At 37.0% G+C, this 16,334-nt stretch overlaps 2 protein-coding genes across 2 annotated transcripts; both read right to left on the minus strand.

Annotated features, from left to right (window-relative positions):
• Positions 1-1,435: 1,435 nt before the first annotated feature.
• LOC113062025 (keratin, type I cytoskeletal 13-like) lies at positions 1,436-4,451 on the minus strand. Its single transcript, XM_026231522.1, has 8 exons — positions 4,019-4,451; positions 3,850-3,932; positions 2,998-3,154; positions 2,466-2,627; positions 2,258-2,383; positions 2,098-2,172; positions 1,735-1,877; positions 1,436-1,636 (listed from the first exon to the last, which is right to left on the minus strand). Exons 1-8 carry the CDS (start codon positions 4,418-4,420, stop codon positions 1,510-1,512), a joined length of 1,275 nt encoding a protein of 424 aa, XP_026087307.1. The 5' UTR covers positions 4,421-4,451; the 3' UTR covers positions 1,436-1,509.
• A 3,779-nt stretch (positions 4,452-8,230) lies between these two features.
• Positions 8,231-11,632, minus strand: LOC113062024 (keratin, type I cytoskeletal 13-like). Its single transcript, XM_026231521.1, has 8 exons — positions 11,129-11,632; positions 10,943-11,025; positions 10,247-10,403; positions 9,848-10,009; positions 9,569-9,694; positions 9,234-9,308; positions 8,972-9,120; positions 8,231-8,352 (listed from the first exon to the last, which is right to left on the minus strand). The coding sequence occupies exons 1-8, from the start codon at positions 11,618-11,620 to the stop codon at positions 8,235-8,237; spliced, it is 1,362 nt and encodes a 453-aa protein (XP_026087306.1). The 5' UTR covers positions 11,621-11,632; the 3' UTR covers positions 8,231-8,234.
• Positions 11,633-16,334: the final 4,702 nt, after the last annotated feature.

Here is a 16,334-nt window from a genome sequence, read left to right on the forward strand (position 1 = left end):
GGTAGCCGGGAATTTACATGAGTTATTTTATTTAATCTGTGTTAGTTTAAGGTTATTTTATTTTATTTTTTAACCTAAAACCCAGAGACGCTGATTGATGTGTCTGCATCGTCTGCACTGGAGCATTTCAGTGGGCTTAAACAGATCACTCTTTACAGCGGATTTAGTTCCCAAACAACTGACAGTTTTGACCTAAATATGATTTTCAGTTACAATAATTAATCCTAAATTTCGACATTAATAACTTACTTTTAGCAACATCAAACGCACGCACGCTCACAAGATCTGCCGGTTCTTACCTCTGGAGACTCGCACTAAACGGTTCATTTGAATCAGTGAGTGGCCGACTCCAGAACAGCTGCAATCGGATAATTCTAATTCCTAAACGAATCGTTTGGTGCGATTCGCGATCCGATTAAAGTTTATTTTGAAAAGACTCAGTTCGTTCATGATGAATCAGACACCGCTTCTGCTTGTCGGAGCACGTGATATATTATAGGGAGTAACGATATGTTTTATGAAATGTAGTGAAGTGAAAAGTACGATCTTATGCTTTGGAATGTAGTGAAGTAAAAGTAAAAGTTACTCAAAATAAAACTACTCCACTAAAGTACAGATACTTGAAAAATGTACTTAAGTACAGTAACGAAGTAAAGCTACTCCGTTACTGTCCACCACTGACTATCGGTCTTTTATTTCATGAAAAAAAAAACAAATCTTGAAAATTAGGCTTATAGAGGAGGACCAAAGTACTTAAATGAAATAACTAAATAAATAAGGAATTTCATAAAACAACAGTTAAATGTACCAGTTTATTCTGAAATTATTATAATGTTATTAAATAAGTTAAATAATCAAAATACATTTATTGTGAAAGTAATATATAAGGATATATTTAAACCGCAGTAGTGTGTGAAAGAGGATATTGTGAAATATTTTAAACAATAAAGGTTGTGTTTTCATGGAACCATACAAAATAAATGGATACATTCATCATTAATAATTATATAGTGATTTCTGAATAAACCTGTACATTTTATTGTTGTTTTATTTAATTCATTATTGAATTATCTCATTTAGAGTATTTCGGTAATCCATAAAGAAATATATCCATAAAAAAAAAAAAAATAATAATAATAATAATATATATATATATATATATATATATATATATATATATATATATATATATATATATAAAAATATATCCAGCGTCTATTTTCATTAAAAAAATATGGATAAAAAAGTATAATATAGATAAAATAAAAACTCAAAAAAATAAATGTAATACTTTTCAGCTAAATAAAATAGCATTATTTAATAAAACAGTTGAATCCAATGTATTAATATTTTTAAATAATTTATTCAAAATAAATGAATTAGTTCAACTGAATATGCACATTTTATTATAAAATAAAATAAGAACTCCATCAGAATAGTGTTTAAATGCTGTTTTATTTGGTTTCCAGTTGTGTGCATGCTGCAAACACAAACAGGCATTACAGCCAATCAAATGATGCGCTTGTCAGACATGGTTGAGGACGTGGAGCTGGAGACCACTTTCCCATCTACAACCTCTTCCACGACTGTGATGACTTTAGTCCTCGAGGTGGACGTGGAGGTTGTTGCTTTGACACTGTAGAAGGACAATAACAGTTATATGGGGCTTTCCTTTTAAACTCTCAAAATAATAACAACAATAATAATAGAGTGACAGAGAATAAATGAACTCACGTGGCTTCTCCGTCCAGCAGTCTCCTGTACTCGGCGATCTCCAGCTCCAGTCGGGTCTTGATGTCCAGGAGTATCTGGTACTCGTGACGCTGGCGCTCCAGATCGCCTCGGAGGCGGACAATCTGCTCTTCCAGGATGGTGACCTGGGAGTACCAAAAAAACCCAGAAATTGTTTTGTTGCTTTAAAACTTTTGTTCCACGTATCTTCCATTCTTAAGATACTGAATAAGTACTTATAAGATAAGATAAGTACTGAATAACATCATCTTGTGTTCCACAGAGAAAAGAAAGTCATACAGGTTTGAGTAAACGATGATAAAATTTTAATTTTATATTAGTTTTGGTGATTGCATATCTACTCACCTGTTGTTGGTAGCCAGACATCTTTAGGGAATAACGATTCTTTGTCTCAGTCAATGTGGCCTCCATAGATGCTGTCTACAGTAACACGAACATGCAAATTCAGGATAAAGTCATGCTAAAATAAGAGTCAGTGCCATTATGGCAATTATGAATCACCGACCGTAGCTAAGAGTGACTGGAGTTCGATTTCCAAAGCCTGTAGTTTGGATTTGACTGTATTGACTTCAGTGCGAGATGTTTTCAGTTCTGTAGTGCTGGTGACAACGACTTGTTTCAGAGATTCTGTCTGAAATAAAAAGCAGAGATGGATTACATGAGTTCAAAGAAGTGGGCTGATTTGGTGATGAGAAACGGCTTCCGTCCCTCACCTTTGTCTTGAACCAGTGCTCCAGATCTCTTTGGTTCTTGGCTGTAACTGCTTCATAGTGCTCGCGCACTTCTGCCAGGATCTTGGTGAGATCTTCCTGTGGAGCTGCATCCACCTCCACGTGAACCTGTCCGCTCATTTGTGACCGTGCCGCCAACAGATCCTAATGATACGTGTCAATACATATTCATGGTTACTTCACTGGTAAACACCGTCATATTTAACAGCTCTTTAGAATACTTAAATGGTAACATATCATGCAAAATGATGCAGTAAAATGCACAAAAATATCTGTCTCAATACATATGGAATAAGTAACATTTTTCAATTACATTTGTAACCAAAAAGTTGGCTTAGTGCATATTTGACTAAATTTTCATATTTAAAACAACCCAGCATTTTTTTGAGTGTAAATGCACATACATATTAATGATTTATCTGCAGTGTAAAAACAGTTTAAAAAGCTAATTGACAGATTATTGTACTCCAATATCTTATTCTATACTAAATTTCCACACAGAATCATTATGCACCTCCTCGTGATTCTTTTTCAGAAAGACCAGCTCCTCCTTCAGGCCTTCGACCTGCATGGTGAGGTCTTTTCTGGTGATGTCGAGCTCATTAAGCACCCTCTTCAGGCCAGCGATGTCTGCTTCTGCTGACTGACGCATGACCAGCTCCGTTTCATATCTGTCAGAGACACACGTTCTTTAAAAACACTTGCATCGACTGGACACAAGTCAGTTTACTGCAGGATGTCCACCTCCAAACTCAGATAAAACTAATTCAATGCAACACTCATATTATTGAATACAAAGCTTGTTATAATTTTTATGATTAGCAAAAAAAATTAACAATTAATTAATTGATAAGCTTTACAAAAGATAATGTTTCATTTATTAACTGTTATTCAAGGATCATTAAAATACTATAATAGGTTTTATATATAGTTTTTGTTCTTATTTTAATATTTTAACATTAATATATTAATTGATGTGTTTATATTTTTTATTTATTTATTGTCATTTTTATTGTTGTTGTTTTTACTTTCCAGCAACTGTTAGTTTTACTTTTGGTTATTTTAGTACATTTTTACAAAATGAAAATGATAAATGCTGAAACAAATTTTATTACAGATTTATTATTATTTTTTTAAATTTCCATTTAATTTCGTGTAACAGTATTAAAAAAAATAGTTTTAATTTTAGTTAACTATAATAAATCTGGAATACCACAAGTTATAATGCCGCTGTTTTGCATTTTTCTATAAAAAATTTACTAATTATATTGTTTGGATCTTTAGTCAATAAATAAACCAATTAAAAACAGCCTAGTTTTCCATTGCTGTGGACTTGAAACATGCTAAATCTGCTGAAAAGACTCACTTCATTTTGAAATCATTAATGGCCAGGCTGGTGTTGTCAATGCTGAGATGCATTCTACCCTTCATCTGAATGGATGCCAGGATCTGGACATATAAATCAACATATATTTACTTTTTTGTTCCATATTTAGGATCTTCTATAGCATGTAATCCTGCAAAACATAATATACCTTAGCCTGAAGATCCTGTATGGTGACAAAGTAGGCTCTGTAGTCACGTGCAACAGGAGAGGCTTTGCCATCTAGGAACTGACGGATCTTCAGCTCCAGATCAGCGTTGGCCTTCTCTAGTGAGCGCACTTTGACCAGGTAAGTAGCCAGACGGTCATTGAGACTCTGCATGGTGATTTTCTCATTGCCAATGATGCTGCTGTCTGCAGATCCTGACATGCTGAAACCTCCTCCCACAGAGTGAGTGGCCTTGGAGATGCGGACCCCTGAACCTCCTGCGCCGGCATACACGCTGCCGGCCCTCACGGTGCCCACACGGCTGCTTCCCACGCTAGACGTGGACATACGCATGGAGCCGCTGGAGGACATGCGGCTGCTGCGGGTGGAGTAGGAGGAAGACATGTTGACTGTGTCTGCTCTGACAGGTCAGTAAATGAAGAAAGGAGAACGCTGGCTTCTTTTATAGAGTGAATCTGAATGCAAGACACAACACCAGGAATGTCATCACACTGCATTTGCTGGAACCATTCCAGCAACCGTAAAGGTCACAACTAAGGTGAAACATTGGATAAAAGACTCTGCCTTGCAAATCTTCCTGGTTGGTTTTCTTTAGATCCACAAATACGTTTCTGTATCTATTTTTCTTGTTTTCTAGTAATACATATATATATGCATACATATATACAACAAAATACATTTTGGTAGTTTCTTCATGTAAGCATGTATAAACTTCTCAAATTTTCGTTTTTAATGTTCAGCTTGAATTGTTTAAAATTCTATTTGAATATATTCTGTTCTCTTGAACTTTCTATGCATCAAAGAATTGTTGTGTGTCACGGTTTCTGCTAAAGTATTAGTCACTGATATATGATAATATATCAATTATAGCATAATATAAGTAGTCAATAAGCACAAATCAGCATATCACAATGATTTCTGAAGGATCATGTGACACTGAAGACTGGAGTTATGATGCTGAAACATCACAGGAATACATTATATTTTAAAATATAAAAATCGAAAGCTGTTATATTATGAAATATTCATTTCATATTTTGTTATAATACAATACATCTCACCTACCCCAGAAAGTAAATGCATCTTGTTTTTAAGACAGTTGCTGGAAAACAATAAAATATTGATTATTTTTTTCTGCACTGAGGGAATGAAGTTTCTTAAATATTGTAGAAACGTAATTTTCTGTAGTTGCTTTGTAACGATTTGTATTGTAAAAAGCGCTATACAAATAAACTTGAATTGAAACTTGAATTGAAGGTAAATTATAACACAGAATGGTTTCGCAATCTACTTCTCCATGCTTTTTTTAAAACACTTTTTAATTTTTTTATTAGTTTTAATGCATGATGCTTTTCTCTTTCCTTTTTCTTAGTTATTTTGTGTGGAAGTTTACAAATTGTTAACACTTTTAGAAAAAAATTCCTGTGCATAGAATCCAGCACAACATTCATTTTCATCAAAAGAGATCCCAGAAACAAGTGACGTGTTAGTAGCAATCATTTTCAGCAAGACCTTTTCATCGCCTCCTCCATGGGCATGTTACCACAAAAATAATTTCATGCTTACTGACCAAACCACGTTTCTTTTATGGGCTGGGCTGGGCTCGGCTGAAAACACTTCTACTTTTAACGTGTTTGACATTTGCGGTTTCTTTATGAACATCAGCACCATGATGAAAAGGTGAGGTTTAACAAAACAGGTTCACTAAGCATCAGAACAATAACCAGGTTTATTTGTTTGCTGCCTGTTATTTTAGTAGTAATTAAATATCTTTCATTCCATTTTGACCTTTTAGGTGCTTTTTCAACACAGCAGAAGTGATTTAGTGAGTAACAGTGATGGGTGTGATTAATGTTATTCCTGTTAGCCCTGTGATTAGCACTAAATGTCAAAAAATGTCTTGCTGACAAGATAAGTGTCACTGACTAACAAAACTGTGTAAGATATTACAACTTATTTTCATGTATTGCATCTTGCAGAATTTTGCCTTGTTTTGGTATGTTTGTAACTCGTTTATACTTAAAAGTGAAAAAAAAAATCAAAATACACTTTAATTAAAAATACATTCTCTGAAAACAAGCTTTATCCTAAAATATTTTGCACTGTAAAATATGCTTAATACATTTAGCTTGTTATAGCATTTTTTTATATATATTTTAACTGGAAAAAGGGTTTTTTTCCCCATTTAATTACACACACACACACACACGTTTGTTTTTGTGAAAAGTGGGGACATCCCATAGGCGGTTTTTATACTGTACAAACTGTATATTCTATCGCCCTACACCTAACCCTAACCCTCACAGGAAACTTTGTGCATTTTCACTTTCTCAAGAAATCTCATTCTGTATGATTTATAAGTGTTTTGAAGAATGGGGACATGGGTTATGTCCTCATAAGTCACCCTCTCCTTGTAATACCTGTGTCATACCCATGTCATTATACAGAGTTGTGTCCTGATATGTCACAAAAACAAGAACACACACACACACACACACACACACATGTATTAATGTTTTGCAAGCAATGTATAAATCAAAAGTATTTCACTGTGTTATAGCTGGTTTTATCCTTGGCAGTTTTTTGGAGGTCTCGTACAGGTGAGATGCTGGGAAAAGGAATCAGATTGAGAATGTTAATGGATCGATTTCTGCAGGTTTTGCACAGGCCTTCTTTGGTCGACTGTCAAAACACACGGACGTGAGATTTGTCATTCCTGCTTGAAATGAATGTTTAATCTCACTTCCATGAAATGTTGTTTATTCACATTCATATTTATTCAGTCAGCAGATGCTGTCATCTGTGCAAGTCTGTGGCTAAACTGCTCCATTGGACATGTTTAAAATGAAAGGAACACCTCTAAATGTACTTTTGCTGAAACTGTACTCACTCTCTGTTATGTGTCTGCTATTTTTTCTTTGATCTAGTTTTCCTGAGTTGTTTTAATTATGTCATTCTGTTCACCTGTGTTTCTTTAATTTAGTCATTATTCCCTTGCTTGCTTTTGTATGTATTCTCTGTGCTTTGTTCTGTTCCTTTGCCGGTTATTTGTTTTGCTTTACATTTGTGATGAGCTACGCCTGCTCCTTGGAATTCTAGTCTTTATTTCTTGTGGATTTATCTTTAAAGGACTTTTGTGGAATATTCTCCGTCCGTCATGCACTCTTTATAGCAGTAGCACGTTACAGATAAAAGGTGTAAACAAGTTTGTTTCTTCATTGGAACAGATCTGGAGAAATAGCATTACATCACTTGCTCACCAACGAACGAGTTACCTTTATGTATTAGATCTGCTATGTCTTTATCAGTATTCGGGAACCTGCTGAAAGCTCACTTAGTTCTGGCAGCCTAGCACAGATGAACTTGAATGGGGTAAATGTGGTGTCTAATATGAGGTTTGATTTGTTAATATTGTCTGTTTGCTGCTTTTGTATTGATACTATGTAAAGCCATTTGGTCCAACCTCGGTTGTTTTTAGTAGTGCTATATAAATCCTCTGAATGGGTGCCGTCAGAATGAGAGTCCAAACAGCTGATAAAAAATACACAATAATCCACAAGTAACCACTTGACTCCCATCCTTCAAAATAGTCGTGTGATATGAAAAGCTGTATGTTTGTAATAAATAAATCCATCAAGGCATTTTAACTTCAAACCATCACTTCTGGCCAAAATATGAGTTTTCTGGCCAAGATATGCGTTTTTAAACTGCTTGATTAGAGCATATTTCTCTGCTGATTCAGACGAAGTGACTTTTTCGCTTTGGGAAAACAATATTATGTATTTTAGACAGAATCAACCTTTTAAAGTGAAAACGTATTAATGCTAGATTTGTTTCCAGTGGTGTGGATTATTTTCATGCTTTTATTAGTTGTTTGGGCTCTCATTCTGACGGCACCCATTCACTGCTAAGGATCTATTGGTTTCTCAAATCTGTTTGATGCTGAAACAAACTCATCTACATGTTGGATGGGATTTGAGGGAGTGCATTTTCAGTACATTTTCATTTTCATCTACTGGTCACTTTAACTTTAAGTAAAGAATCTCTAAATTGCATCCATGTAGAATAGATGAGGTAACACACACATTTTGTCTTTGACATTAGTTTTATTGTTGTTGTAAATGCTCAAAGATAATTATATTCTGACAGCATGAGAGGAGCTTCAGCTCTGTTTTCCAACCATCACGACTGGTTCGCTTCACTTAACAAGGGATGTTGAAGAAACCACCTCTTCCACAACGGTGATCATAGCTGTTTTAGTGGAAGCAATCGAGCCGGAGGAGGAGCTGGAGTCAGAGTTGCCTGAGATTGTGAGGCTGTTTGCAAACAAAAACACCCAACCTGTTAAACTTGCAAAGCTTAAGTCTTTCAAGCTGTAAACCACAAACTACCACAAAACCCTAAGCTAACTAGCTGCTCCTTTATAAATTAAGGTTCCCAAGGGCATTTTCACAGCAACTGAAAGAAATATTTTTGAACTACAGAATTCTTATGTGCACCTTCGAGTGTTGTTTACAATTATTACAATAAGAATAATTATTTATAATAAAAAGAACAAGTTCTATATATATATATATAGCAGGAAAAGAATGGGTAACACTTTAGTATAGGGTCCAATTAACACTAATAAGTGGTTGCTTATTAGCATGTCTATTATTAACATATTGGCTGTTATTAGTTCTTATAAAGTACATATAATGCATGACATCCATAATCCTACCCAATACCCTAAACTTAACAACTACCTTATAAACTATTAATAAGCAGCAAATAAGGAGTTAATTGAGGCAAAAGTCATAGTTAATAGTTAGTTAATAGTGAGAATTGGACCCTAAAATAAAGTGTGACCAAAGAATGTTACTCAGTCTGCATGAATTCAAGAATTTTCCAATAACTCTGGAGCAAAGCATGTAAAGTACTTGCTGTGTGATTTACCTGCCGCTGGCTTCTGCATCCAGCAGTCTTCTGTACTCTGCAATCTCTATCTCCAGTCTGGTCTTGATGTCCAGAAGCATCTGGTACTCTTGACTCTGACGCTCCAGATCTCCACGAAGCTGTCCCAGTTGACCCTCCATTCCACCCACCTGCAAGCCCGAGGGGAGAAGACAGAACTTTTAACCCCAACACATTTTAATCAGGCTACAGTAAGAGATCTGTCTGTAAGATTTATGAGATGCATACGCTGGGGAACTCTCACCTGTGCCTGGTAGCCAGACAGCTTCAGGGCGTAGCGATTCTGAGTCTCACTCAGGGTGCTTTCCATGGATGATTTCTGTGAGGTGCGGATATTGAGAGAAAAATATGTTAGCGCTGATGACCAAAAATATACATTTTCAATACAATCAGGAAGTGTCTACTTTTAAAAGGTTTTGAATGTAACAGATTTATTTTATGTGAAACATTTGGCTTGAAAACTGTGTTGTAGATGCCAACTGGTTCGATTGGTCTTTAGATAATAAAACCAGTCAAACCAATTGGCATGCGTTTTAATGTGTCACTTATGTGTCCATATATTCTTCTGCACATACGCACCATGGCAACAAGAGACTGAAGCTCCACCTCCAGGGACTGTACTGTGCTCTTCACGGCGTTGACCTCGGTTTTCGATATCTCCAAGGTCTCTGTGCTTGTTACCACCTCTTGTTTCAAGGTCTCAGACTGCAAAAGAAGTGTTTTTTTTTGCAAGTGATTGTATAAATATTGTTTAATTTAATCCATGTATAAACCGAACATTATTTAATTTTATTTCCAACATTTTTGCCTGCGTGTAGCGTTTGTCATGAACAGAGTGAAGTTCTGGACTGAACTTACCTTCTGCTGGAACCAGCCTTCAAGGTCTCTCTGGCTTTTGGCTACGACCGTCTCGTAGTGCTCACGCATCTCAGCTAGAATTTTGGTGAGGTCTTCCTGTGGTGCGGCATCAATCTCCACGTTGACCTGTCCACTCATCTGATCACGAGAGGTCAAGAGGTCCTAAAGATATAGCATATATGATTTTCAGATGTCCAGCTTCTCATCACCGCCTGTTCATTCTTGCCTTCAAATGGCATGGTATGGAAATATGTCACAAAACAGTGAGCTTAAAGCTATAAAGCACCTTACGTGACCTGACCTCCTGTCTAAAATGTTTAACTTGAACAGTTTGTAGCATACATCATGTGTCTTAAGCTTGCTTTACTCCCTTCTGAAGGTTTTGCAGTGATTTACTACCTCCTCATGATTCTTCTTAATGTAGACCAGCTCCTCGGTGAGCTCTTCGATCTGCAGGTTGAGGTCTTTATGACTCATGTTGAGCTCGCTGAGAACGTTTTTCAACCCTGCGATGTCGGCTTCCACAGACTGACGCATCGCCAGCTCGTTCTCATATCTGTCCAACAGAAAGGAACATTATAAAATATTACTTTTTTATCAACCTGAAGATTTTTGTTGCTCTTACTGGCTGTTTTTCCCTATTTTGCTAGTTTTACTAGTTCATTACTCGTTAAAGGTATTTTGAGGAATGCTGGTAACCAAACAGTTGATGGTAGCCATTGACCTCCATTGAATGGAAAAAATACTGTGGAAGTCAATGGCTATCATCAACTATTTAGTTACCAACATTTTTCAAAATATATTCTTCTGTGTTCAGCAGAATAAAGAAACTCATACAGATTTGGAACAAGTGGAGGGTAAGTAAATGATGACTGAATTTTTATCTTGGAGTGAACATCCCTTTAAAAGGTCATTTGGTGCGATCAAAGCATTACTTTAACCTTCAAAATAATGCAAAAATCAAATTACATAAAAGTTGATTTGAAAATGAGTTGCACAGTTATTTTTTTATTTTTCGATTATTTATGTGCATTTCCACAGCATATACTCTATACACATTTTATGAAAATAATAACAATAATAATGAATTATTACTTCATTCTGAAGTCATCTGCAGCCAAGTTGATATTGTCAATGCTGAGGTGCACTGTGTTCTTTTCCTTCAAGGAACTCAAGATCTGTGAACAAAAAGTGAACATTGATTTTATTTTATTTACTTATTTCATGATAATGAAATATGCAATTTTCTTCTAGCAGTAACCACAAAGTGATTAGACTTACTTTAGCCTGGAGGTCACTGATAGTAGCTTCGAAGGCAGAGAAGTTATGAGTAGCACCTGTAGGAGAGACTCTGTTATCAAGGAATTGGCTTATCTTCAACTCGAGGTCAGCGTTGGCCTTTTCAAGGGAGTGAACCTTCTCCAGGTAAGCAGCCAGACGGTCGTTGAGATTCTGCATGGTGAACTTTCCATTGCCAGTGATGCTGTCATCTGCTCCACCGCTGATGCTGAATCCTCCTCCAGCTGCAGCACCACCGAATCCTGAACCTGCAGCACCAAATCCACCTCCATAGCCAAAGCCGCTTCCTGAACCTGCTGAGGCCATGGAGCGAGAGGCACTGGAGATACGGACCCCTGAACCTCCTGCGCCTCCGTACACGCTGCCAGCCCTCATAGAGCTGATGCCGCCACCTCCTCCACCTGCAGAGAAGCGTGAGGAGCCCATAGAGGACCTGCTGGAAACGAAGCTGCCGCTGGAGAAGATGGTAGCCATATGGATGGTGGTTTGTGGGCTTCCTCTGCTCTGGCTGGAGAGTGAGAAAAGTAGAGCAACTCGGGGTCCTTATATGTGATGGTACCGAGACTGACGCTTCCTAATGAGGACGTGTTGACCTTATTTCATCAAAAACTTGCTGACACCAAGGTATTCTGTCAGCTCAAATCACCTGAAATGAAAGGTGACGCTAAGAGTTAAGATTGGTTGATTGATCGGCCCCTGAAGTAAGTAATATAGAAGCTTGCATTCCTTCTCCAGACTCTTCTCAGATGAGAGCAGCTCTGTACATGTTCACACATTCATGGATGTTTCTTGTTTTTCACTGCTGGTTTTACTGCACTCTGAAACTAGAGTCTTCTACTCTAGAACAACCTTATAGCCTGTTAACTCAAATGGATAATTCACCCACAAATGAACATTCTGTAATTATGTTTCTTTCTTAAGATGAACACAATAGAAGATATACTGAAGAATGATGATAACCAAACAGTTTAATGTGCCCAATGACTTCAATGGTTTAGAAACATATGGAAGTCAATGGGGACCAGAAACTGATTGGTTGATCACATTCTTCTAAACCTACAGGTTTGGAAAAACTTAGGTAGTACATTTACATTTACATTTATTCATGTAGCAGACGCTTTTATCCAAATGAGGACAATGGAAGCAATCAAAAACAACAAAACAGCAATGATATATAAGTGCTATAACAAATCTCAGTTAGCTTAAACGCAGTACACGTAGCAAGGGCTTTAAATAAAATAATAAATAAAAAGAATATAGCAACCTAGTATTAGAGGTCTTTTTTATATAAGTGTATAATTAATAAATAATTGTATAATAAAAAATCAAAAAAGAATAGTGAGTGCTAAAGTTGAATTTAAAACATTTAACATTTAATGTAAAAGTCAGTAAACTGTGACTTTGTGCTTTGTGCTGTGCTTCTTTGGGATGGCACAATCAAGCAACGTTCACTTGCAGAACGCAAGCTTCTAGAGGGCAAATAAGTCAGAAGTAATGAATTTAGATAAATGGGTGCAGAGCCAGTGGTGGTTTTGTAGGCAAACATCAATGCTTTGAATTTTATACGAGCAGCTATTGGAAGCCAGTGCAAATTGTTTTTCGTTCTAGATTAATTGTAAAGGTTTGATAGAATTGGCTGGAAGACCTGCCAAGAGGGCATTGCAATAGTCCAACCTGGACAGAACAAGAGCTTGAACAAGGAGTTGTGCAGCATGTTCTGAAAGAAAGGGTCTGATCTTCTTGATGTTGAATAAAGAAAATCTGCAGGATCGGGCACTTCTAGCAATGTGGTCTGAGAAAGTTCCCTGATCATCAATCATAACTCCAAGGTTTCTGGCTGTTTTTGAAGGAGTTATGGTTGATGTGCCTAACTTGATTGTGAAACTGTGATAAAACGATGGGTTTTGCTTGAACCACAAGCAGTTCTGTCAAATTACAGAAGTTTGGGGTTAATTATTGCTTCAATGATGCACTCATTTAAAACTAATTGTGACTCTAAAATCTAAGCCACAAAAAGCTCACTACAGAAATTGAACAGTAGTTGCATCACGCAAGTGATGTAGCTGTGTTGAAAGAAGCAAGTTTGACTACAGAAAGTCTACCAAAGTGCAAAAGGATTAAACTGGACAAGGTATGAAACTTCATGGAGGTGTGCTGATCTCAATGTCAATTTAAGATTTGCCTACAGCGACTTATTAAATAACAGTTTTACTATAAAGGGGCTATAAAAGTGGATGCTTATTTGAAACAACTCAAGTTTGTGCATGTACCTGTGTGCACTACAAAGGGCAGCAGGATGTTTCTCACCAAGTTCAGCTTATCTTTACATTCCTCCCTCAGGCTGTTGAGCTAAAGAAACAGATCTCTGTATATGTCAATGTTACTAATATTTTATTAGTTATTGTTTGCCTTTAGTTCAACATAAAAGTTGGATGGATATTTAGTTTAATAAAAAAAATATATATATTTGAATGGACATTTGTTTGATTTGACAGTGAATCAAGTTTTTAAAACTCAAATTAGGATTATTCTAATTGTAATTAAGAAAATGTAATACAGCATTGTCAGTACTTATACTCAATTTCATGTTTATTAATAGCCACAGAATGTGTGTGCCCTAACTTAAAAAATGTAGTGTTCAGCATGCTTGAGCTACAAGGATTGTGTCTGACCCCTACCTTTTGTTGTTACCTCTCACTATTATATGTTCAACAAGTCATAAGCTCCCTGTGAGAGTGACTAATGCTATTTAGAAGCCTAGGGTCCCATCTATGAGATGCCTCTACACTCTTAAATGGTCAGTCATTCTGACTGATGTGCAGCAGGAACGAAGACCCTTCCTCTTGTGACATGTCATCTGTGTTAACCTTTCTGCAAGAGCTGCTGGATAAGGAGTGCATCCCTTCCAAGCTCAAAGCATATGTGGCAGCCATCGTGGCGAATCACGCTCTCATAGCTTGCCAGTCAGTCAGCGGGAACGACCTGGTCGTTATGTTCTGAGGGGAGCCTGAGGTTGAACCCACCTCCTCACCCTCACACTGTGGCGACATTGGACTAATCCATAGTCCTTATAGGACCCTACAAGAGCCACCCTTTGAGTCACTCCAGTCAGCCGACTTATGGCCCCTGTCGCCCAACTTCTAGCATTAGCATTGGTCAAGCTTACAAGCATTGTCAGAATGTGCTTCATGCCTTGAATTTGGGCCTAACAAATGTTGAGTCATCTTCAAACCAAGACATGACTATGTGCCTAATGTGCTCTCTACTTGGCCCCGGTTCAGTCTCTTAGATCCTGGATGTCCCAGTCCTTCTGGCACAGATTTTGTCCTCTTAGTTTATCTAATGCCCTTTGTGAGTGGAGAAGGTTTTGTTTTATGGACCACAGTCTGGTGGCCTGGGTCTCAAAATGAACTCATTCTTACAGGAGCCCTCAGTACCGGTGCTCTACAGCTTTGTTCTGCATTTGCTTATTGCACGGCACTGTTGGATGCATTCCACAACAGCATACAAAGCAATAGGAGAGACAGTTTAAAAGGAAACGCTCCAGTTACAAGCACAACATCGGTTCCTTGAGATAAGAGAACAAGCATTGCATAAGCTGCCTTTCTATAAGGCTGCACACGAGTCAATGACTGTTGCTATCAGTCGAAAGATTCTGATTAAATGGAACTCAGAGCCGACTTACAAAGCAGTCGGTGCCACCCATTTTGGTGGGTCGAGGCACCATTTGTTTGTGCAGCTACCCAAACGTGAACAAACCAGGCTTCATTATCAGAGTAAACAGAAGTTTCCTCATTAGCATACAATGCAAAGCTCTCAACGCCTTTATCTCTGGGATCTTTTTTTTTTTGCTAACTAAACATTACTCAGTAAAGCTTTTACAAAGCTTTTACATTAGCTTACATTAGCTAAAATTAAGGCTTGCACTGCAAAGTTAGCTTTCAAACTATGTCTAGTCACACTGTGCTATGTCAATTTTGCAGTTTTTCTGTGATAAAAATAATCAAGACTGTCTTGAGAAATACAATGAGCGATGAGCGATTGAACAGTTTGGAGAATAAAGATGATAAAGTTGTGGCCTAATAAAACAGAAATAGAAAGGAATATGGATTGGTTGTGAGTATACTCTGTTAAAATGTACATTGTCTGCATATGAATGCATTTAGTTAAATTCTTCTTTATTCATTTTAGACATGGCCTACGCACCATTTGTGTACAGTAAAGGTATGTGGAAAATAATTGGCCTATAAATTGTTTTTAAACTAAATGTTGTCCTTTTATTTGGTTTACTCATATAATAGTTATGTATATTAGGCTTAATTTTAAGGAAAAGAAATACACTAGGCTATTTATAGAGCCATTAATTGCTAATTAAAAGTATGTTACATTAACCAGGAACAAAAGTAAATAAGGATAATTACACTGAATATTACTTATTTATCTTTGGTTTTCCACCCAAAAACTTGCTGTGGCCTCCTCTGGCACCCAATTACAATTTTCTGGGGTCACCACTGCACTAAGCTTGAAAAGGGGGAAAAAGAAAATCCAAGCTTGTGTAATTTTAGATAAACCTAGTTTGTATATATTTTACAAGATGGCCTACTTTCAGTAGTACACAAAATGTGATACAAAAAACACACAGAAAGTATGTTTGTTAACAGAGTCCTGCAACAGAGTCACCTAAACTTAAAACCCGCTTCTCTAAATGAATCCCATAAGGTCAGTTTATTGTAAGAATGCTGGTTCTTGTTTGGTTAGCCAGCGGCGATTGCATGCTCGACCACAACAGCGCTTGCGCATTTCAACGAGGCGAGTAGCGATGGACAAAGTTGCCTCATAAGCACTGAGTCTTTCCTCTGATTGTTCCGGAAAAAGAAAGCCTTGAGAATGTTGGACGAAGTGCCATCTGGTGGTTAGTAAAAGAAATAAAGCAGCCAAAAGCCTGTGAAGGAAGCTCCTTCACTCATTGATCTAAAGTTTTGCAGTAGCTTGAGTTGAAGATGTAAAAATCAGTAAATATTTCACCAACCTCGTTTTGGGGGTTCAGTGGTCGTGTGATCAAGCTCAGTCAGTGTGTAAACGCTGTATTTTTAAATGTATTTATTAAGCACTGTCTCTACTATAGAACGTGTTAGTCCAGTGGATTCGTGTAATGTGCAATGGGCCTCAAATCCCAACATATGTCACC

This window comes from Carassius auratus, chromosome 44 (genome assembly GCF_003368295.1).
Source record: "Carassius auratus strain Wakin chromosome 44, ASM336829v1, whole genome shotgun sequence".
Classification (NCBI taxonomy): domain Eukaryota; kingdom Metazoa; phylum Chordata; class Actinopteri; order Cypriniformes; family Cyprinidae; genus Carassius; species Carassius auratus.